At 42.7% G+C, this 22785-nt stretch overlaps 1 protein-coding gene across 1 annotated transcript in view; it reads left to right on the top strand.

Moving 5' to 3' along the window:
* EXOC4 (exocyst complex component 4) overlaps positions 1 to 22785 on the top strand; it is a 678192-nt gene that overhangs the window by 290401 nt on the left and 365006 nt on the right. Inside the window, exon 10 of the mRNA XM_037165795.2 lies at positions 19181 to 19277. Within this exon, the coding sequence (XP_037021690.2) occupies positions 19181 to 19277 (97 nt within the window). The remainder of the gene's footprint in view (positions 1 to 19180; positions 19278 to 22785) is intronic.

Raw genomic sequence — 22785 nt, 5'->3', positions numbered from 1 at the left:
GAAGGGGTTCATTTGCCTACACACACCAAACCCGATAAAACACGAATAGGAGTTTGCAGCAAAAACGGGAAACTTATGTAAGGAAATGGCTCCCAGCCTGGAAACACACGTGAGCTAGCCCTCCAAAGCAGGGCCCTGGTGGCTTTCAGGGGTGGGTTGACAGGGGGATCAGCAGTCATGGTGGCTCAGGGGGCTGGTGTCAGGGGCTCTACCCTTCTCCATCATATCTCATTAGTGGGTCAGGGTAGGGATCGATTGCTCACTGGTTCGGATTCTGTCTGATTTCACAAAGGTGTGTGGTCTGTGGGGTCCTTCTGCTTTCAGGGGCCTGGGCTGGGAGACAACTGAGGTCGAGATGTTATCTTTAATTTGAACTGAACCGTTCTCTTGATGAACAAACCAGAGGCTTTTTCCTAAGACAGTTTGATGCCGATCAGAACCTGATGGCCTAAGGGCATAATGATAAGGGAGTGAAGGTGCAGTTTGTGCAAAGGTGCCAGAGCCTGGTGCTCTTAGACTGGACAAAGCTAGCTCAATTTAAGGGAAAAGTCATGTTAAAGAAGTGAAGTTACAGTAGATGTGGTTACAGTAGGCGACTCCTTGCCTCCTCCAGACCATTTTCTTCCTCTTCTCCCTGAAAAGTTCCTCATATTATTCCATCTGTTACCATTCCTTGTTGTAGTTATTTACAGATCCTAGGGTTGTTCCATTGTGTTCCTAACTGTACACCAGGAAACGCATTTGCTATCAGTAAAAGAATTGCTCTGCTGAGTTTGGACAAGCGTTGGCGCTACCGCCTGGCTTCACTGCAGCTCACAGTAGCAAGGAGCGTTTTTCGACTATGTTTTTTTTTAAAACATTACTAACTATGGAAGGCCACAAATGCACCAGTCAAGCCCCTGCTGTACTGACCTGTTCTTTAAAAAGCGTGCATGAATTTTAAGTGGTTTATGTCGTTGAAAGCAGAACCTCCCACCTGTGTCAGGTATGCTGTTCCAACGACGAAGTAGAGGAACACGGTGCCGCGACCTTTTGGGCAGCCCATGAAGGCAGAGGCACATCGCAGTCGCTGAAGCAGATCAAATGTGAGCAACTAATGGGTCAGGTTTTGAAATAATGAAGAAGAACTTATTTCAATGCATATGGTGTTGGATCTTAGACAAGATAGTTTTGGGAATAAAAATAGATTAAGCAGCATCAGAAGGACAAAGTACCCAAGTGTCATCTACATAGCACTTCAAATCCATTTCATGGCACCAGGCGCCCAAATTCTGTAAATAAATAAGGGTTCCAAGCGGAGTCTTAAGATCTCCATGGAGTTGAACATGAAAGAGATCAGAGTGAAATTGTATTACCACAAGCACTCTGTGATCAGTTCTAATATTTCCTCCTCCGCTGTGCTTTAAGCAGATCAGAAGACTGTAATTGCTTTATAGACATTTTATAAGAAGCATTAACAGTAAAAAATGCAAATTGTTATAATGGACACATTTGCATCAGAGCTCGTGAACCTGTTTTAAGCTTGGAATGTCTGCCGTGTGGTCACCTCTTGTTCACAGAGTGATAAAAAATGGACCTTTGCATACAACTACACACGACTAATGTATAAAAACAGGTAGAGAAAAGCAAACGAGTGTGGCTCTGGAGTTTGAATTTAGTATTTGCCAGCTGAAGACATGGGGGGAAATAGCAAGCAGAGTTTGAGTCATTAAGCAATTGTAAGATGTCCTTTATTAATATTTTTAATTTATAAGTTGAGTAAGCAAATTTTCCTTTTTTTAAAATGTTAATAAAGCATTTTTAGGAAAAGATGCTTCAACTTCAAGTTGTTTAAAATTTCATAGCAGAATTTCCCTGGGAGTTTGTTTAATCTTTAGTTTAATGCAGAACAATTTAATCTGAGTTTGGGACTATTGTTTTGGTCGGGTAAATGGAGAACAGGAATGGAAATCCCTTTTCCTTTTGCAAAACCAGGAGAAGATGAGTCTCATGAATATCTTATATTCCTTGAAGAGATCTAGGTCAACAATTTGATTACCTCATTTGAGTTTGTGGTAATTTCGTTCTGCCTTCTCGAGATGACTTTATCTTTATTGTCAGCTATGGAATACTGTATTAAAGCCTTATGCACTATGCTGAAGTAGGTAAGAAAGACCCTGCCTCCAGTATGCCCTGACTTCAAGATGGTCAGAGTTCTGGGGCGGGGGGGAGAGAGAGGGCACCACATGTAACTGCTTCAAAATGCGGTGGAAATAAAGATGAAATAAAATATTACAGTACAAGACGCATGAGGTTATTCGGCAGAACAGTCATTTGTTCTGGGCCCAGAATGTAAAGATTTCTCTCCAGTTTCAATAAACTTGCAAGCCCTTATGAAATGTAACTCTCTGACCACACGCACGGAGCACTGTGCTCCCAGGCGCGCTGCTTTGCCTGGGTCAGGGCTTACCGAGCATGCGCTGTTTGCCAGGCCTGCACTCAGCAAAACAGATGTAAAATAACTGAAGGCTGGTAAACTGAAGGCTGGTGTTCGTTTGCCTTGAGGGACTTCCCTTTAACAGCAGACAAAGTAATGTTATAAATATGATGTTACATATCTGTGCAAGGTCGAAAAAGAACCCACGGAATGCCCTGCAGCTTTATATAAGAACTTTTGAGGTAGAAGGTATTATCTTCAGTTTTGGCCCAAGTAGTGAAACATGTTGTTATCTTTCAGTTGTTAATAATGATGAATATGTATGTAGTATTCAGACATGCTGAAACGGAATTTAGGAATGCTTTTACTAAAGATTTGAGTGGATCTAGGAAAATTAATATATGGTTGTTATATGTGTTAAATATAATTGGTGTATGCATAGCAACTTTATTTTTACTCGTTTTGGAAGAATTTCCAAAAAACACAATAGTTGGGGAGATTTTGTGTGTGTATGTATGTATGTATGTGTGTGTGTATACATATTCTATATACTCATCATTTCCTAATTGTTAAGATTTTATCTTTGCTTCACATCCTGTTTTCTTTTTCTTCTTTATTCTGTGCTGAAGTATTTTAAAGCAATTCCTAGACATCAAGTCTTTTTAGCCCTGTGTGCCTGAAGACGCATCTGTGTATCAGAATTTAAAAATATGCATTATTATTCCAGCACCAGGGACGCAGCCGTCGGGAAGCTGCTTTGCCACGCCGCCTAGACTAGACGGCCAGTACTGCTGCCTGTGGGAGGAGACCCCGCACTGAGAGGGCTGTGGAGGATCGGTGCTCAGGGGGAAGCGGGGGAAAAGAGTGCGGGGTTCCGGAGGTCAGAGAAATGTCGAATCAGAACCAGGAGCACGGGAACTCAGAGTATTATGAGGGGGCGGAGGTGTGGTGGTGGTTAGATAGTTTCTATCCAAGGAGATCGACCAGAGATCTAGAAAGGAGAGGGGCAGTGGGCTTTGGGCCCAGAAGTCTTCTCACCTTTGGTTTGGCTGATGGTGGTCCCCGAAGCTGCAGACTCTGTGGTGCTTGACAGAGAGAATTGAAGGAGACAGTCCAGAGACTTTGTTTTGGGAAAGATAAGAGAGACATTGTAAATCAAGACTTTCACCAAGATAAAAACTCAGTAGAGGATGTGTTAGAGAGTGTTCTGACTTTTTAAAAACATAATCTTCTTAAATTTGCATTAAGTCATACCCTGTTCTGCTCCAAATCTGTAATGGCTTCCTATTGTACTTAAGGTAAAAATATCTGTTTTTTGTAGCATGACCTGCCGGGCCTCCTACGAGCTGGCCGTGCCCGCTTCCCCTCTGTTGTACCCTCCTTCCGCAGGGTCCCTCTGACACTGAGCTTCTCAGGACCCTGAGGGCCCCAGCCCCTCATTGCTGAGTCTCCCACCTGCCCCTCCCCCTGCTTAGAACTCGCCTTCCTTTTCTGTTCCAGCTCCGACTTACCCTTCAGCTTCTCTGCGGCTGTCACTCCTCTAAGGGTCTCCGGTTTCCTCTGGCCTTGAAGTAAACGAGCGCCTAGCAGATACTATAGAGGTTATTGTTAAATATTATGGAGGTGTCATGGTCTCTGCTGTCACTCTGTTCCTACATCGTAACGTGGAAGACAGTTTGTAATGACTGCAGTTTGTGGGAGAGCTCAGCCACTCGCTCACTACAGGTTTCTCAGCCACACGAGGGCAAGGCTAATGTCTTTTTGGATCACTCTTATTTCCTAGCACCTAGCAGAGTGCCTGGCATGCAGCTACCTTTTTTTTTTTTTTCCTATGTAACAATGTAAAAGAAAACTGCAGTTATTTTTCTTGTGGTAAAATACTCATAGATATAAACTCGCCATCTTAACCACGTGGCAGGCTTTCTAACACCCGTTATGGAGTGGCGTGTGTTTGGTGCGTTCCAGCACAAATGCTGTGTAACCTGCAACACCCAGGTCCTTAAAGAGTGTTTAAGGACCTGGGACACGCTCAGGATAGAGTGTCAGGACAGAGCCACTGGCTCAGACACTTGTGTGTGCGTGTGTGCTTCGGCTGTGTGTCTGTGCAGGTGTGTCCTTTCAGTGGTCAGTCCCTGTGTAGTGTCTTCCTGAGAGTTACATCATTGGGGCCAGATTCTTGCAACTTCGCTCCTGTAGGCTTTTTGTTGCTGGTACATAGAAATACAAGCTTTCTACCAACTACATTTAATATTGCAATGCATTTATTTATATTTTATTTTGCTCTCATTTTATATACCAGGGAGGGGCTTCCTGAGAAGGAGATAGTTGAGTGAAGATATGAAGGAGGTAAGGGAGCACCCCACACAGGCCCGGGAGAAGGGGGCTGGCAGGGAACAGGATGCCCAGAGGCCCCCAGGCAGACGTGGGCATGGGGTGTAATGGGCGCGGAGAGTGACAGGGAGCAGCAGGAGGTGAACCCAGAAAATTATAGGGGCCGATGGTATTGAGCCTTGCAGGTTATTGTGAGGAGTTTGGCTTTCATTCCAAATGGCACAGGAAGCATTTGGAGCATTCTAGTGAGCAGAGTAACTGGGTCAGCCTTCCATGTGAAGAGGAGGTCCCTGGCTGGTGTGCCGAGAACCCCCTGAAAGGGGGCAGGGACGGGAGCGGAGAGACCAGGCAGGACACCGGAAATCAGGAGACAGATGGCAGTGGCCTGGAAAGTGGTAGCAGTGAGGGTGGTGAGAAGCAGTGGGATTCTCCATGTCCTGGAAACCGAGCCAGCCAGACTTGCCCAGGGGTTGGATGGGAGGCCCAGGGGTTGGATGGGAGGCCCGGGGGTTGGATGGGAGGCTCGGGCGAAGTAGCGGGTGAGAAGGACTCCTAGTTTTCAAACGTTAGCAACCGAAGGCTGATGTTGTTCTTCCCATGCCAGGACCTTGGGCCGTACCTGTGCATGGTTGGTGTGCGATAAAAACTTGTGGGATGTCTTGGAGTTTCATCCTCCTTGTTTTTGTTGTGGTCCTGCCTCAGTTCTTCGCTGCTGGCGTGGGGCTTGACTGGTGGGTTACAAATGTGCACATTGACGCTGTGTCCATGGGCCAGCCGTTCCAGGCCCAAGCCACTGCGTCTGGTGCCTTCACAGCCTTTTTGTTGGTAGCCTCTGCCCATGGCTGCGCCATCCTGAGCTAAATAGACAGGTCATTCCTTTGTATATTTGATTTTCATAAAAAGCCCTGCCTATAGTTGAGATTTTTGAAACCCACATTTAAAAAGCAGCTTCGCCAATCATTAAAGAACTATGAAAGAAAAGTACTTTTCCAGGAAGAGGTTTTAGCAATAAGCTTGTATGGTGTATTTAGAAAATGTTGATAAGTAGCTACTTTTGAGCAGCCAAATGGCATAGCCCTTGCACACCCTTATTAGGAGTTCTGTCCTGTGCCTGTTCCCTCGGCCAGTCCGTTCCCTCGCATCGTTAGTGTCAAGCCACTCTGTGGAGGGACCATGGCGTGTTTTCTCTGCCAGACAGCTCTAACTTCACGTGTCTTCCCCAGATTTTGTTATGCTTATGTAAGTCGGTTTCCAAATTCAAGAGCAGTCAGTCTCTCTTGGTGGCAGGCTTTTAAAAAAAACTCCTTTGCACCTGACTGGTGTGGCTCAGTGGATTGAGTGCTGACCTGTGAACCAAAGGGTCACTGCTTCGATTCCCAGTCAGGGCACATGCCTGGGTTGTGGGCCAGGTCCCCAGTATGGGGGCATGAGAGGCAACCACGCATCGATATTTTTCTCCTTTCTCTCTTTTTCTCTTCTCCTTTCTCTAAAAATGAGTAAATAAAATATTTTTAAAAAACCTCTTTTGCTATATTTTGTGGTAGCTCTGTTCCTAACTTTGATTTGTTTTTTTTATAACTCAGTCATAACATGGACTTCTTCAGGTCACAGGTTATGTTTGTTCATTCTGCTTGCACCATCATGGGCCACTCCAGGGCACAGAGATGCTGAGTTCCTGATTATAGGTTGAATTCAATTAAATGTTTTTTAATTAAATATATTTTTTTTCATTCTTTGAAAACCATTGGTTATAGTGATTTGTTTAAAGTTTAGGTACCTGTTTGGGGGTGAATAATTGGGAAACATTTTAGATTAAAATTGCTGAGACATGCCACAAAATTTGCCCATTTTATCATAATAAAAGCAGAATTTAAGATACTTCCCATAAAAGAAAGAGACCATAAAATAATCCTAATTAGATGGTATAAAAATGTCAGCCTGAAATGATACCAATTATCTTTTCCTGAAGCATAACTAATATCCCAAAACAAAGTACAGTCCATTCTCATTTCAACTCCCATTAGAATTATTGCAGATAAAATCTCAGTGATTATAATAATTGGCATACATTTCTACTTGATCAAGATACTACTATATTATATTATGCAGCATCAGATAATGTAAATAAAACCAATTGGTAGAATATATGGCAAAGGAAATGTATAATCTAGGAAATAAAATTTTAGAGATGTGCTTCTCAAGAGTACACTGTCTGGTTCATCGTCCTTCTTTTATTGCTAAGAAATAGATGGCTTGGAGTGGTTGAACAGCTTAATGCCTCACAAGTACTCGATATCAAAGTTAGAAGGATAAGTTCATTGTCCTAATATCTGATTTTATAACCTACTATACCAAATTATGTTTTGCTGTGTATTGTCATATTTCACTATCTCGAGTTCACTAATAGTATTTAAGGCAAAAGCTATATTCTACTTTTATTTTTCTCATATTATTTATGATGATTATCAATGGTTTGCTATGAGAATTTATTAAAAACAAATAATAACAGGGATGTGTGAGTATAATCCAAAGACACTTTCACTGGAATAATTGCATTCTGAGAGGAAGTTCTTCGTAGACTGTTCTGTGAAGGACTTCTTTTTTCTAGCAGTATGGTGGACACCTTCATAGATCCTCCCATGAAAAAATGGAAAATGTTGGCTAAAACACTTAACAATTGCTTCGGTGAAGTTGCAAGAAAATTATCAGTATTAGAAAGCCCCCTCCAATAAATAAATAATTTTAAAATATAGAGCCATATTGGAGAAAGCACTACGCGAGTCAGTTTCCACTTTGAGGGTCTCTGTCAAACCCGAGTGAACCTGCCAGGCACAGGAGAACAGGAACCAAACCCAGAACCCATCCAGCCTCGGCAGTCTGGTACAGAGTACCCCCGAAGCCCACGTAAGAACATGGGTCGACTAGAAATATCACCCCTTCCCCTAATGTCCTCACCTCCTGTAAGGAAGGCACTAAAAAAGTTGGTCACCTTGGCCCAGACTAAAGGGAGGAAATCACTCCAGAGATTTCATAACTAGGTCTGCTGCCAAAATATATATCCTCTGGGTGGTGTGAGAAAATTTTGAAGTGAGAATTTCATTTAAAATGGGTTCTAGGTTGGTGGTTCTTTTACACGGGCAAGCAGAGCTATTGCTAATATTTTCTGTTAGAACCTACCTTCCAGCCAGGCCTCAAAGAATTGCTACAGATAAGTGTCTGCAGAATGGGAGCTTGTGAAACACACATGTGCATGCACACACAAAACACAACACGTACAGGGAAAAAGGTTCCAGGAACAAGATTCAGCAGAGGTGAGAGACAAAAAGGTCAGCTCAGTAAAGCTTCCAGGGTCGCAATTTTGAGACTTACAGCACAGGCTTACCTTACAATACTAACAGCCTAGTAACCTTCTGCTGCAATGGCTCTGCCTTTTTTATCTTCTCTTGCCCTATTACAGTGTGTAGATATTTTTAATGGCTGCACTACATTGTGGTTATAGATGTGTTTGTGTACATGCGTGTTGTGTTTGCATAAATTACATATGTGTGTGTATAGTTAGTTCCCCACTGCTCTGCCTTTTAGGTGATCTTTGTAGTTTAAGATACTGGTTTGTGATGAGCACCGTTGTCGCCGAATCTTACATTTACCCACGATATTATTATTTTTTTATTGAGGAAGGGAGGAAATTTTTAGAGCTGGAATTTTGGGCTCCAGAAATATGTAAATTTTAACACCTAGGTTAGGCGTTTTTTACCAGTTATGACTAATAAAATGGGAAGTAAAAATTTTGAGAATAAGCACAAAATATAAATGTGCCAGATAAATATGGAGCAAATAATATTGGAAAATTCACTAGTTTGTGCTTTGGTGCATGGCTGACATTGAACTTCCTACATTTAATGGAGGACAGAGCTCAAGACAAACAGAAGACGCATTTTTGTCTTTGTTTGTTTTGTGGTTGTCATTATTTCAATTGTAGAAGAATGAGAAGGTTGTAGTTCCTTTTTTATTAATAATTACTCCACTGGAGTAAAAAAATGGACATTGGAGATCTGCAAGGGATGCACAGTTGGACTAAGTTGTAAAGTGCAGATTTTTGAATCAGTTATTTGCTGCATGTAGGGTATACATAGTCCTGTGTTATGCTCTGTTTATGTGGAAACAGAACATAAATGCCTGTGCTGTTGCAGTTTGGCGTGTTGGTCATGTCGTGGCTCATGTCTCCTGGCTCAGAAGACCAATTTTAATCTGTGTGAATGTTGGGGGAGCTTTGCCTCGAGTGTTGCTGATTAAACCTGAACAGTGACAGTGGGTTTCCCAGGCAAGTTACCGAAACCCCTCGGGCCTCAGTGGCCCAAATGCTGCCAGTGAGCCAGGAAGCCGTGCCCTCGCTGCCCGGGTGCCTGCGCTGATTCCCTGTCCAATCAGCTAACCACTCCCCGTGCTGCAGTCTGTACTTGGACTCCACGTTCATACTTAAAGAGCCTGTTATCGCTCCTTCTCCTCATAGTCATTTTGAGTTATTATACTTTGCACCTGCCATATCAATTCCTTCAAAATAACATCTCTCCACCTTCGAGATTACTTAGAGTTAAGCACATGTCTGAGCATGAAGACAATGATGGCATTTAACAATGCCGTTTCTGCTGCGCAAGCTAGTATATTTATGCCCTCATCATCTCCAGTCGCCCGGGCTCCATCAGAGACCATTTCAGAGGCAGAGGAAGATTGATGGGCTCACTCTGTTTCGAGGTGGATGCTTATCTGCATCGTAAATCCACAGTCAGCTGACAAGCCATCTCGGGAAGACTCCTGACCAGCCAGCCACACGTACGTGTCGGGTCGACCCGGAGAAGGGCTTATCTGATCAGAGGACGTCTCTGCATTCTGTCATCCTTTCTGTCACTCCTGCTTTGTTTTAACAAGAACCACTGAGCAAACAGTAAAATCTTCTGCAATCCAGAACTTGAGTGAGGAGAGAAACCTTACTGTCTGCTTTAATCATAGGTGACTAACTGCACGGACACTCAGCTGAAACAGTAGATTCTGTCCGTCCAGTCCTGCCAATTCCCAGGGCTTCTACTCTCACCTGTTACAGCTGCTAACGCTTCCTGGGTGGCCCTTTGAAACACACAGCAGGCCCCCCCCCCACTTCCCCCGTAGGAGGCAGGAGGGAGCTCTGGGCTGGCAGGAAAGGGTTCTCCTGGAGAGCAAAGTATTCACACAGCGGGGGCAGAATTGGTTTTAATGTAGTGTGTACGCAAAACAGTTTATTCTTGTATTATTATGTATTAATTATTGCATTATTTTCCATATGAACAACCCCCCACACATACACATGCCGATTTATTTTTTAAACAATTAGTTATTTAAAACAATAACAACAATGAGCATGAAGGGGCAGCATCTTTGCACCCTAAAACAGTCTGGCAGCTCCTCCAAATGTTAAACACAGAGGTTATCATATGGCCCAACAACTCAAAGTCTAGGTCTATATTGAAGAGAACTGGAAACTTATGTCCACACAAAACTTGTGCGTGGCTATTTATAGTTGCATTGTCTGTAAGAGCCAAAAAGTGGAAATGCATAAATGTTCATCAGCTGATAGAGACAAACTGAATGTGGTATGTACCTAGTTTGAAATATGTCTGGCCACACAAAGAAACAAAGTACTGGTGCCTGCTACCACAGGCATGAGCTCTGAAAACACTATGCTAAGTGAAAGGAACCCAGTGCATGGAACTTCAGGAAGGGGCTCCGGCTTCTGCTCCCAGGAACCTCTGAGCTAGCTAGCTCTGACTAACCATGAAGCACATTTAATGGAGTCAAGATCATTTAAACTAGGGAATCAGTTACAGAGCGGAAGGAAAAGAAAGAATCAATACAATCTCCTTAGGTAGCCTTAAAATAAAGTGAGTTGGAGGATTATGTCACTAAGATGGGAAGGCTCCTCAAAGATGGTTAATTAAAGTTCCCCGGTGCCTCGTTCATCAACCATTTAAAAATATACATGCAGCCACTGTGGGTCCTTTGTTCGTTGGCTCACACCGTACAGTTTGGTCTTCATAGAACATGCTGTGTCACACTGCACTGCAGAAACGGCACTGTCACCGACTTGTGCGTGTGAAACAGCTCCAGGTAAACACGTCCCTGATGGCTCCGCGTGAGCTATTATTAACTTTAAATTTGTTCCTTCATGTTTTTTAATGTTCCTTGCCATCCTGTACTCCAAAACCTCTCACAGGCTATTGCTAGGAAAATAATTAGGGAGCCGATTTCTTTTGGTGTTGTTTTTTTAGGCCAAGAAACCACCCTGAAATAATAGACTGTGATAAAATTCACTTGCTATTTAGGAGCTAGAATATATTCCATTTTTGAACTATAAAAGGATATGATTTTAATTTCCTTAAAAAAAATATCGCACGGTCTTTCTCCAAAAACCTGGAAGAGGTGGGTGTGCCGGAAGTGAAATTCAGTGAGGTGTTTTCCTCCCAGCAGTGCGCTCAAACTGAAATTCCAACAGGTACAAGGTGCTGCCCGCACACACACTGCGCTGCCTTTTCTGCCTCAGAACACGCACCGTGGGTCCTTCTCACAGAAACTCGTCGTCGGGCAGGCCCCAAGTTAGGTTCTAATCTAGGTTCCCTTCTCTGCATTATCCCTTATACGTTAGGGGACATCCAGAGGAATGTCCCCTTCTTCCTTGCGGCTGAGACCCTCGAATTTGCTTGCTTTCTTTTCTTCATCTTACCCTACTCCCAGACTTTGCTGCTGCCTAATTGTTGAAGTAGGAAACATCAGACTCACGTCTCCATCTCCACCGCGCCACTTCTAACCCAGAGGAGGGCTCCCTGCGCCTGCGCCACGGGGACGGCAAGGCAGGGTGTGCCTCTTAGGTGTGTCCCTCTCTAGCTTCAGCCTCTGGTTGTTTTCAAACGTCTGACTCGCCCTCCATCCACGAATGCTCTGTTATCCTGTAGGGACTCCCAGGTGTCAGTTTCTCTTACTTTCTTCCGTCATATTCTCTCCAAATCTCATTATTTTCTTCTCAAACCGTAGGGTTATCAAGCCTTGGGTTGACCTCTGGTCAGTCCCTTGAATTTCTTGGTCACCAACCCTTTTTCTCCCTTGTTTTCTCCTTGTAGTTGGTAAATCCTTAACCCTGGTTCTCAAAGTCTCTCTTCTTCCCTCTCATTTCTGCTCTAGAATATTCCACAATTAGATGGCATTGCTATATACTTCAATTAGTGCATCTCATCTGGGCCCTCCGCAGCATAAAAGTACTATCAAGGAATCCTTAATTTTTTTCTTCCCTTCCTTTCGGAGCTCTGTGTTTCACCACTCACCTTAAGCCTCCACCCCACCAAGGTAATTAACCATGAATGTCCTCACACTTAGGATTAGGATTCGGGGGCTCCTAATTCTTTGCTGCTCCTGTCACCCCAAGAGACCTATTTTATGTGATGACAAGTTCTGGGACAAAATGCGCCAGAAGAGCCGTTTTGTTTGTTTGCTTATTTCACTGCTGTTGGATTTGGTTTTGCATCCCAGAGAGGGAAGCGTGTTCAGCAGGAGACATGCTCTTTCTCTACCAGGGAGATGATAGGTTCCAACTCCCAGCGACTCTCGTGGCTGCTTAGAGCACAGAAGGGCTCCAATTCAGTGAGCGGTGACCTCCAGCATTCGGGAGGGGGAAAAGACATTCCGGGTGATGTTTGTCAGTCCTGCTTAGCTATGCTTTTTGATTACCAGAGGAATCCACCAACAGCACGTGCATTTCTCCCAGAGTTTGCCGTGATCATGTTAAGTTACAGGTGCCGGGGGGCAGGACAGGGAGGACTTCATGCATAGTAGCCCAAAAGGCATGCTCAGGATTCTAACGGTTACCAAGAACGACAGAAATAGAGACAACGGTACTGTCTAATTGGAATTTGCTAGGGGAATAGATCTGAAATGCCTGCCCCCCTCCCCCCGAAAAAGATAATGTGGTGATGGATGTGTTAATTAACTAGCTGGAGGGACCATTTCACAAAGTCTGCCACGATCAAACCGCCACGATGCATGTTTTCACCGGCAGGGGCGTCCCGCCTTTTGGCATGTCTGGGCCGCACTGGAAGAAGAGTTGTCTTGGCCACATGTCAAATACATTGCAACACATAATCACACACACAAAAAATCTCATAATGTTGTAAGTACATTTATGATTTTGTGTTGGACTGCATTCACAGCCGTCCTGGGCCCGCAGGCTGGACACCCCTGGATAGTATTGCCCATGATACCTCAGTAAAGCTGGAAAAAAGGAATAGAAACAAGGTTTTAAGTATTAAAAATGCAAACTTTATTTAATTTACATTCTAGGACCGTTCGTTTCATTGTGAGACTTTGGAAACTTTTCAAAACTTTGTATTTTCCCCCATCGTCCTATTTTTCCTTGTTGCTAAATAAAAAACAGTGAAATGATCTCGGTGGGACTCCACGCAGTTCCTGTGTCAGAAGGAAACTGTGATGTTATAATGGTCTCAGATGACTAGACCTGTGCAAACGACCTGTGGTAACAGTAATAGAAGAAGCAAGGGAGGGTGTTTCACATTCTTCTGACTTAAAAGGGGGAACGGAAAAAGTGTGTTTGTTTCAGAGCTTTGGGTAGTGCTGCAGGCGAACTCTCCGAAGTCCCTTCCCCAAAGGTCTCAGCCTTTTTGTGTCCCCCTCCAGTCACCTTCCTGGACCTCCAGGGGCCCTCGGTCATCTGAGGTCAGAGAGGTCATTCTCCCCACTACTGGCTGGGGTGGGGGAGCGGCATTAGATCCAGTTCTCACTGCTGGGATTGTGTTAGAAAGGAAAGTGTTATATTGGGCCTCAGTTGGACCACCTATCACCTATATGTTACTTCCAGAGTTATTGTCTACACGATAGTTTTATATATAGAATATTGCTTTTCTTAAGCTTCACTTACATTTTTGATCAAAGGTGCTGTTTGTACACTGACTTGGATAAGCAACTGCTGTAGTTAGTGTTGATTTCACGGAAAATGCATTTTATATGTCAAAGCCACCATAAAAGCAGGCTTTATTGCTCCCGGTTTTAGAATTTTCCTGCGGTACCCATCATCTTGGTCATTTTATTCCACCTGTGAGTTTCTGGGGAACATAAAATGATACAAAACACATTGCAGTATGTGTGGTCGGAAAACAAGTTGTTCGAATACTGGATATGAAACCTACTGTGTATATGACCTTGAGCAAGATACTCCACTCCCCGCGCCCCCGATGAGCCTCCCTCTCTTCATGTGTGTGTTAGGTAACGACGTCACACGGATATTACTAGGGTTAGGTGGTACATTTTATGTAAAGGCTCTAGAATGGTACCAGTTTCCTAGTAGATGTGTAATAAATAGGAACTCAGTACAACAGGTCAAGACCTTTCCTGGTCTCGACCTTCTTTCTTCCTGTCCTGCGTGGTACTTGACACCTGTCTCGATTATCTACAATACCACATCGGGGCTTACCTCCCAGGAGTAAAATGTAACTGAGCAATGAAATACAGGCAAGGCATTTAGTTCTGAAATGGTGGAGATAACTCATTTTTGTTCTGTTTGGGAGCTTATATTCTACAAATAATATCTTATTTGACATACTTTTTCAGGACTTTCTTGAGACTTGGATTCCTTACTGAACATACTTTATGCAGAACACAACTGTTGTTTGTTCCTAAGTGCTTTGTACTTAGAATTCACTTGGTCTAAAAGAAACATGATCTTTTTGTTTGTTTGCTCTTTGTTTATTTGTGTATTCATTTAACAAATATTCACTGAGTATTCAGTACATGCCAGAAACTATGTTAAGCACAAGGGATACATCCATGAACAAAATAGTATCGTTAATAATTGTATACTTGGTGAGAGTTGAGTCCAAAAACATGATTCTTCACTTGCAGGGGCTGGTGCCTGGGTTTCTCTCCTGGGCCCAGCAGTAACTTACTCATGAGCAGTAGAATGTCTCCACCAACCCTGATTGGCTTGACCTGTGACTGTAAGTTATTGGAGCGTGAGGAAAAGGATTCTACCTTTGTGTTCTTCTTAACTGAGTGCCCAGCCCCAACCTCAGCATTGGTCCCTTGTCACAAAGTGCATCAGTGGTGGTCGTAGTGGCAGCAGCAGCATTAAATCACAGCGACAGCTTGTTCTTTAAGAAAAGGCACGTGCTCCCTTGGCCCGTGTGGCTCAAGTTGGTTGGGTGCTGTTTCTTACAGTGAAGGGTTGCTGGTTTGATTCCTGGTCAGGGCACATGCCAGGCTTATGGGTTTGCTTTCCAGTTGGGGCATGTTTAAAAGGCAGCTATCAATGTTTCTCTCTCACATTGATGTTTCTCTCTCCCTCTTGTCCCCTCTCTCTAAAAATAAGTAGGTAACGATCTTAAAAAAGAAAAGAGTAGACACTTGCCAGAGAACGTAATGCACAAGAACTCCACTGGCAAGGTGACTACTGTGAATTCAGGTAGTTTCTAGACCATCCAACTGGCCCTTAGAGTCAGTTAAAGACTGTTTATTGATGAAGTAAGGAATTCCATATTTATTGTGCTGAGTGCATTTTCACAGTACTCAGAAAAGATTTTATGAAGCAAAATATTTGCTGCACAGAAAAATTGACCTTTACCTTGGATCTTTTCTGTAGGGAAAGGCCAGCTTTAAATCCAGAACCCGTTAAAAAGTGTCACACGAGGGTCACTGCGTTCTGCGGCTCAGCAGAAGTGACCATCAGATTCTGTCCTGTTTGTACCTCAGGATTTGACACAAAGCGTTCATAATTTAATATCTCTACATTTAATGATGATTACTTTTAATTGAAATTTAGGAGTGGAGTGGATAAAGACTAATTTCACTCCATCATGCTGTGTTCTCAGCAGTTTTCTAAACTTGAAACTTTTCCCAGCAATAATAATGCCCCCAAAATAAGACAAGACATATTTTGATTGGTCTGGTTAATGATACGGACTTGCATAGTGCTGCCTAAAGTAGTAAGAATAACATTTTTTGAGTTGGAGTTTTTGTTTCTTAGTTCTTGTGCCAGTGATGTTGCGTGTGTGACTAGTAGATTTGCACCCGCTGGGGGATTCTCCAGAGAGAATTAGCCGGCATCCGTCTCAGATGCACTAGGTGTCAGGTGCTGTCCCCAGTGCCCGTGGGCCTGTCACCTTACTTAACATCACCGCCAGCCTTTCACAGGGTTCATTGCAGCCTGTGTTTTAAATTCTCGGAGGCTCAGAGCATTGAAATAATTCTATCACCTGTATTAAGTAGCGACCTGGAGTTTGGCAGAGATTTTTCGATTCTTCCCACTGGACCACAGACCCCTCAGTGAAAACATGTTTCCATTTATTCCTGTGGCTTTGGTGTTTTTATCTCAGTTCTATTAAACGACATCAACTTCTGGTTGGGAAAAATCAAGGAATAAGTAAGTTTAGGAGCTGATTATAAGTGGATGTGTTCCTACAACAGGTACTCACCTGGGAGCGTGGAAGTGTGGCCATCTCCGTAGTTATTGGTGGCCGTGGTGCCCTTGCCACTCATCCAAGGGACCTGTCAAACCAGGGTCCTCATTGTTAGAGAGAGGAAATGTGACTGGGGCGTTTCTGCCCCTCCTTCCTGCAGAATGTATGTCCTTGTGACCCTCGGGTCAGCTTCCCTTTCTCTCCAGCCATCTGTCGTCACTCAGCATTTTCTCTGGTGCCCACCACCTGTCCTCTGCAGGCCGAGACCAGACAGTGTGATGAGTGACGGGCAGGGGCGGCCCGGGCCCTTTCTGTCTCTGCTCAGGATCGAACAGCTTGTTCTGCAGGAGGGTTGGTGACAGCAGCTCCCAGGCTCCCTGATTATGGGAAGGTGTGGAAGGGCCAGCAAGGCTGGTTTCTCACCCGGAATATTAAAGCGCTGGAATAAATCTGAGGGGGCGGAGCCTCACCGACTCCACGGGCTTTGGCCCCGCCTTTACGTTTGGTCGTGACAGCTTGATTTTCGAGAATGTCTTCACTGGGTTGGTGCTCTTTATCCATAATTTAGTGAGCTGGATTAGAACTTGCGGTCTGTGGAGAGGAAGTCGTATCAGATGAAGTGTAGCAGAACTGGAATAATATATGAAGTTCTTGTACGAGGAATTTTGGTTGGGGTTCATGTTGGTGGGAGGGTCTCTTTTTTTCGTATTTCTGCCTAAGCCTTACTTTTGACTGTGTAACTCTGTGAAAATCAGTAATCGTCTGTCTTGTAGCTAACAGGCATTCAGAACAAAAGACTGGAGGTGGGTTAATCAGGTCTGTATTTAATTATTCGATATTTAAAACCACAGGACACCAGAATTTTTAGAAACCACTGGAAATTATGTAGTTCTTAAGAAGATATGCTCATATAGAGTAGGTTAAGGCATCATTTTTTTGTGTAGATTTATTTATTTCCTAGTAAATTATTTATGTTTTTCCTAGAGTGCAGAACATAACCTGGTTTCTTCTATACATACACAACCATTTCCTCGGAGAATCAGTTCTTGGTTTTATGATCTTAGAAAGGAGACATATTGATAAAGGAGATGTATTTACTCTGTTCTTATTTTCCTTGTATGCGACCACACCATGTGAGCTTTTCAGGAATATTTTTACTAAAGGAGTAATATTTGTGGTAGTCTTAATGTTCTTTTGTTTTCCTTTAACTCAACTAAACCACTGATGTAGCAGAACATTAATACCACCGATGCAAATACAGTACTATAAAATAGATTTCTTTCAAACGAGAAAAGATAGCTCATGATTTTGAATTAAAAGCTGTACATGCCATTATAGTTTCTGTTTTTCTTAACACAACACCCATCGATTAGTCAGTGGAGACAGCTAATCCGAGTGGGATTTGTCTAGACTCCGCGGCCTCTGGGAAGGCTCGATGACCTGGGGTATGGATTTCTGAAGCTTCACGTGTTTTTATCAGTCAATTTCCAAGATGCCTCAGAGACCATTAAGATAGATAATAAATCAGGGGAGATTCAGTTGTGTTTGGTATCGTGCAAAGAACTATAATTAGAAAAAAAATGTTTAATTGAGAAAAAAAGCAAAGCATTGTAAGTGTAGTTTGTTAAGGTTTTGAGGAAGCCCCTGTAGGGCATGCATCTTTCCTCTCGGTTCCGAAACTGTTAAGAAGTAACAGAAGGCGGAGGAAGGATGAACTATGTTGATACAAACTAGATGGAATGACGTAGTCCAGTTTGAGAGGCAAACGATGGTTCTGAATGAGCAGCAGAATTAAAATAGATTTAGGAATGAGGATGGGGGGTGGGGCTGGGTGGGGCAAGGGATAGTGGTGGTGAGAAAATGGAGACAATAAAAAAATTTTAAAAGAAAGTCTTCTTGAAAAAAAAAAGACAGGTTTACTAACCCACTTACTGAAGGCGCCGGACTCCATCGTCCTTCTCTGGTCAAGGCAGGATCTTTACTGCTAAACTTAGCAAGACGATACTTAACCTGCATGCAATTCTGGTTTCTGAAGTGGAGGGACGGAGTTGCTGAAGCAAGCATGCCCAGCTTCTTCTCCTCAGTTTTACAGAGGAGTCGTTTCACTTTCCCTGCAGTGGGTAAAACGTGGAGAAAGGTCAGGGATTCCATTAATGGAGCTTCATGTTAATGGAAAGAACGTGAGACTTGGGGGGTGGAGGGAGAGCATTTCTCCCAACATCCCAAGATACACATTTTCCACGTTCTACACTCTCTGAAATTGGAGTGTATCTGAAGTCAGCGGCATTGTAATGGCTGTGGACTGGAAGACAGTCCTGATGAGTTTGCCTCCCTGTGTGGGAGTTGAGTGGTTATTCCTCATGCCGTGACCCTTCAGTTAATGAGCCTCTTACGGAACATTTGAGGAAAAGAATATGAGTCTTGCTTGGTGTAGACACATGTTTTCTTTAGACTTTCGAGAGCACCAAGAACATAAAAACGTACTAAACTTTGCAGCATGGCTGTCAGTCAGCAGCGTGAGAGAAAATCCTAGATGCGCTTCTTGCAGAAACCCACTGCCTGTCTTTAGAAAACAAGGATATTGACAAGTCTGGGTCATGCAAAAGGGCTGGACTCTTGAGTATTGCATAGTTTTAAAAATGCCTTAATTTATTTTTCTTATATCTCCTTGTTACATGGGAGACCTGTGGCAAACATCTACTTATTTCAAAAGGAGATTTTCAGGAAGCATTCTGTAGTTTAATTAGGGTAAAAATGCTCATTCATAGTTTATTGAGTGAGGAAGACTAGGTCAGGTCATTCAAAATAGTTTTGTATATATCGGAGGCAATTGTTTTCAAAGGCGGTCCTTCTTATGCCCCTGTAACATTTATCTAGATATACTCAGCTTATTTTTTTTGTAATGTTTCTAACAAACTAAATCTCTCTCTCTCTTTTTGCCTGACAGGGGGTCCTGATGACAACTTAATTGAAGGTGGAGGGACGAAATTTGTCTGCAAACCTGGAGCCAGAAACATTACCGTCATCTTCCACCCATTACTAAGGTAAGGTCAGTCCTGTGCGCTCAACTGAAGATCCATACTTTCATTATTGATGCTGATGTACTGAATGTCAGTGGGTCAGTCAGCGCTGAAACAAGTCATTAAAAAAACAAAACAAAAACGTGTTTCATTTCCTAGGGCCTCACTATCAAAGATAGTCAATAGAAGAAATAATGTCAACCCTACTAAGCAGCTACTTATTCTCAGGAGTATTGCTCCACGGATACTTCAGATTTTCTTTCCTGCTCCTGTCCCTGTCTCTGTCCTTGCCCTCTCCCTTCCCCTATCTTTTACCCCTTGTTATGTATTTCAGGGGTTGGCAAGTTAGGGGCCGCAGGAGAAGTCTAACCTGTCACCTGCTTTTGTAAATAAAGTTTTATTGACACACAGTCTTGCTTATCCATTGATGTATTGCCCATAGCTGCTTTTGTGCTACGATTACAGAATCGAATATTTGCAATGGACCTCGTATAGCCCACAAAGTCTGAAATACTTATTCTGTGGCCCAGATTTGCAGACCTGTGACGTCTCACTAATTTACAGCAGTGACTCAGATGTCCTGGGGGACTGGCAGGTCTTTGCACAAACATGATTTAAAAAACTGAAAGGCATTCTAGCCATCAACTACATGTGTGGTTTTTATGGACTGAAGGACAGCTTGACGGTGGCTAGAAAGATGCCTGCTGTGGTGCTGCAGTTGGTCAGGACGCTACAGTTGTGGGAAAACAAGAATCCGTGGCACTTCCATGTAAAAAATATTTAGGGCCCCAAATACCTTTGAAAAGGCACTTTTTGGGATGGCGGACAGGGATTTGTTCAATGGATCTGAAGATGCAGTTTCGTGAAATGAGAACGTTCTTGAGATCTGTTACACACATACACATATAGTTAATACTGCTGAAGAGGTTAAGACGTGTTTTTGACTAAAATAAAAAGGGTACTTGTTGGATGCAGATATTCCATATAATATTAATTGTATGTTTTCTGTGGTAATTGATCAGGATATATTTTCGCTGAATTTTCATATAATGGACAAGAAACACTTGGGTTCATTAAAAGTTAGATACCTGGCATGGCTGGGGTGGCTCAGTGGGTTGAGCACTGGCCCAAGGGGTCGCCGGTTCGATTTCCAGTCAGGGCACATGCCTGAGTTGCAGACCAGGTCCACAGTAGGGGGTGCTCAAGAGGTAACCACTATTGATATTTCTCTCCCTCTCTCTCTCTCTTCCTTCCCCTCTCTCTAAAAAAAAATGAATGAATAAAAAAAGTTAGATACCTCATATCATCATGCTAACTTTCTCATATAACTTCTATAACATTCAAGGCATTTGGATTAACAGTGAAGCAGCTGCTACCAAATTGGCCAGAGATAATACTGCGTGTGCTTTTCCAAAACAGAAGCGGGTTATTACTAGAATTACCCTACCATCTCATTAGCTAAGACTTAGTAAATTGATATCATTAGAATTAATTCAGTTCTAATCTCTTAAGCAGTTTTTAACAATTCTATTGGAATACCTTACCCAATTAGGTTGAAATGCAAAAGCAGAAATGTATAAATTTAACAACAATGATCCTCACTGTCACACAGTGGAAAATAAGAGATTCTAAAAGAAATGTCTAATGTTTTAAGGAATTATTTTGGCAGACATTTATAGCAAATAAATTGACATAATTTAAGAGTGGAATTAAGAGAACTAAGACTATCCTAAATTTAGATTCTAAATTTAATTTTATATATGTATGAAGTAGGTAAATTACAACATACAGAATTTCTACATTAAGTGACAATTCTTATATATCAACTGACTTTGGTAATTAATTGAGTATCCACTTTCTTCTCCAATTACAATTGATTTCTTATTAGTGTTGCTAATTGTTAGGAAAATGGGAAAATACCTTAATTATTATAGGCATCTTCTAACCTAGATTAGCAACATAATTCACTGCAGAGTTACATTATTGCTTGGATAAATGGAATCCTTATGCTTACATTTGTTCCTAAGTGTAGAAGAAACAAATTCTATGGAAGTTTTTTTACAGTGTTGTTAATAAACACTTTTTAAGAGATTTTTCCCCCATAAATGGTTTTTCTTTTTAAATGCGAAGTTAGCTGAATAGAAAAAAATATGTACTATTTCATACTTACTAAAGTGCAATTCTGGTAAAATGCTTTTAGAACTTAATGTATTAAAGTTCTTGAAAATTACTGTTTAATATTATATATATGCTGCTTTACTGGAGAAGTTTTTTTTTAAAAAATCCTTTCCTGAGGACATACTTGCTGATTTTATTTATTTATTTATTTATTTTGGGGGGGGAATACCTTTCTTATAAAAGGTTATTATGCTCAGTCACTAAATTTGATTCTAAGTTTTCTTTTCTTTTTTTTTTTAAATTTTATTTAGTTACTTTTCAAGTACATTTTTTTTCTCTTCCCCCCCCCCCCCCCGCCCGGTCTCCCCCCTCCCTCCCATTCCCCCCCCCCCCCCAGTCCTCATCTCTGTGTCTTTCATACTTGTTCCTCAAAATCCCTCCCCCTTTTTCCCCTTAAGTTCCCTTCCCTCTCCCCTCTGGTCGCTGCCCACTTGTTCTCTATTTCAGCGTCTTTGTTTTTATTCTGTTTGCTTGTTTGTTTTATTCTTTAGCTTCCTGTCAAAGGTGAGATCATATGGTATTTGTCCTTCAATGCCTGGCCTATTTCACTCAGCATAATGCTTTCCAGTTCCATCCATGTTGTTGCAAAAGGTAGTAGCTCCTTCTTTCTCTCTGCTGCATAAAATTCCATGGTGTATGCTGATTTTAGAGAGGAAGGGAGGTAGGAAGAGAGAAAAACACGGATATGAGAGAGAAATATGGATCGGTCGCCTCTCACACACGCTTTGACCAGGACTGAACCCACAGCCCGTGGTGTACGGGGTGATGCTCAGCCAGCTGAGCCATCTGTCCGGGGCGAGAGTTGCTTTAAGGCTTGAGAACACTCCTACTGGTTTGCTCACTTGTTTGGTCTCTGCTTTCATTCAGAATTTGAATTTATTATTGATTAGAACTGGAAGAAGAAGTTTTCTTGCATGACTTAAAATAATTGCTCATTCATTTCTGTGTAACTCTTAATCAGAGTCATAAGAATATTGCATGCTCTGCAAGGTAGGTTAACTCCTTTCCAAGCAGGTGATTATTACAGACCTTATTTTTTTAGTATGTATTTCTGTGTGTGTGCATTTACTTAATTGGATTTATTCAGGTGACACTGGCTCACAAAACCATACAGGTTTCACGTGCACAAGCAGAGCGTCATCTGCACACTGCATTGTGTGCCCATCGCCCCGAGCAAAGTCTCTTCCAGTCCCAATTCCCCTGCCCCTTTGCCCACCTCCACCTACCCTCAGCCCCCTTTCTTCCTGGCTGTCCCCACACTGCTGTCTGTGTCCATGTGTTATGTATGGCTTTTCGCTTAGTCCCTCACCTTCTTTCATCCAGTCCGCCAACCTCCTCCCCTCTGACAGCTGCC

Source organism: Artibeus jamaicensis, unplaced genomic scaffold, assembly GCF_021234435.1.
Source record: "Artibeus jamaicensis isolate MK-2021 breed Jamaican fruit bat unplaced genomic scaffold, CSHL_Jam_final scaffold_3307, whole genome shotgun sequence".
In the NCBI taxonomy this organism is placed as follows: domain Eukaryota; kingdom Metazoa; phylum Chordata; class Mammalia; order Chiroptera; family Phyllostomidae; genus Artibeus; species Artibeus jamaicensis.
Note: the sequence above shows the minus strand (reverse complement) of the source record. Positions and strands in the feature narration are given on the sequence as shown.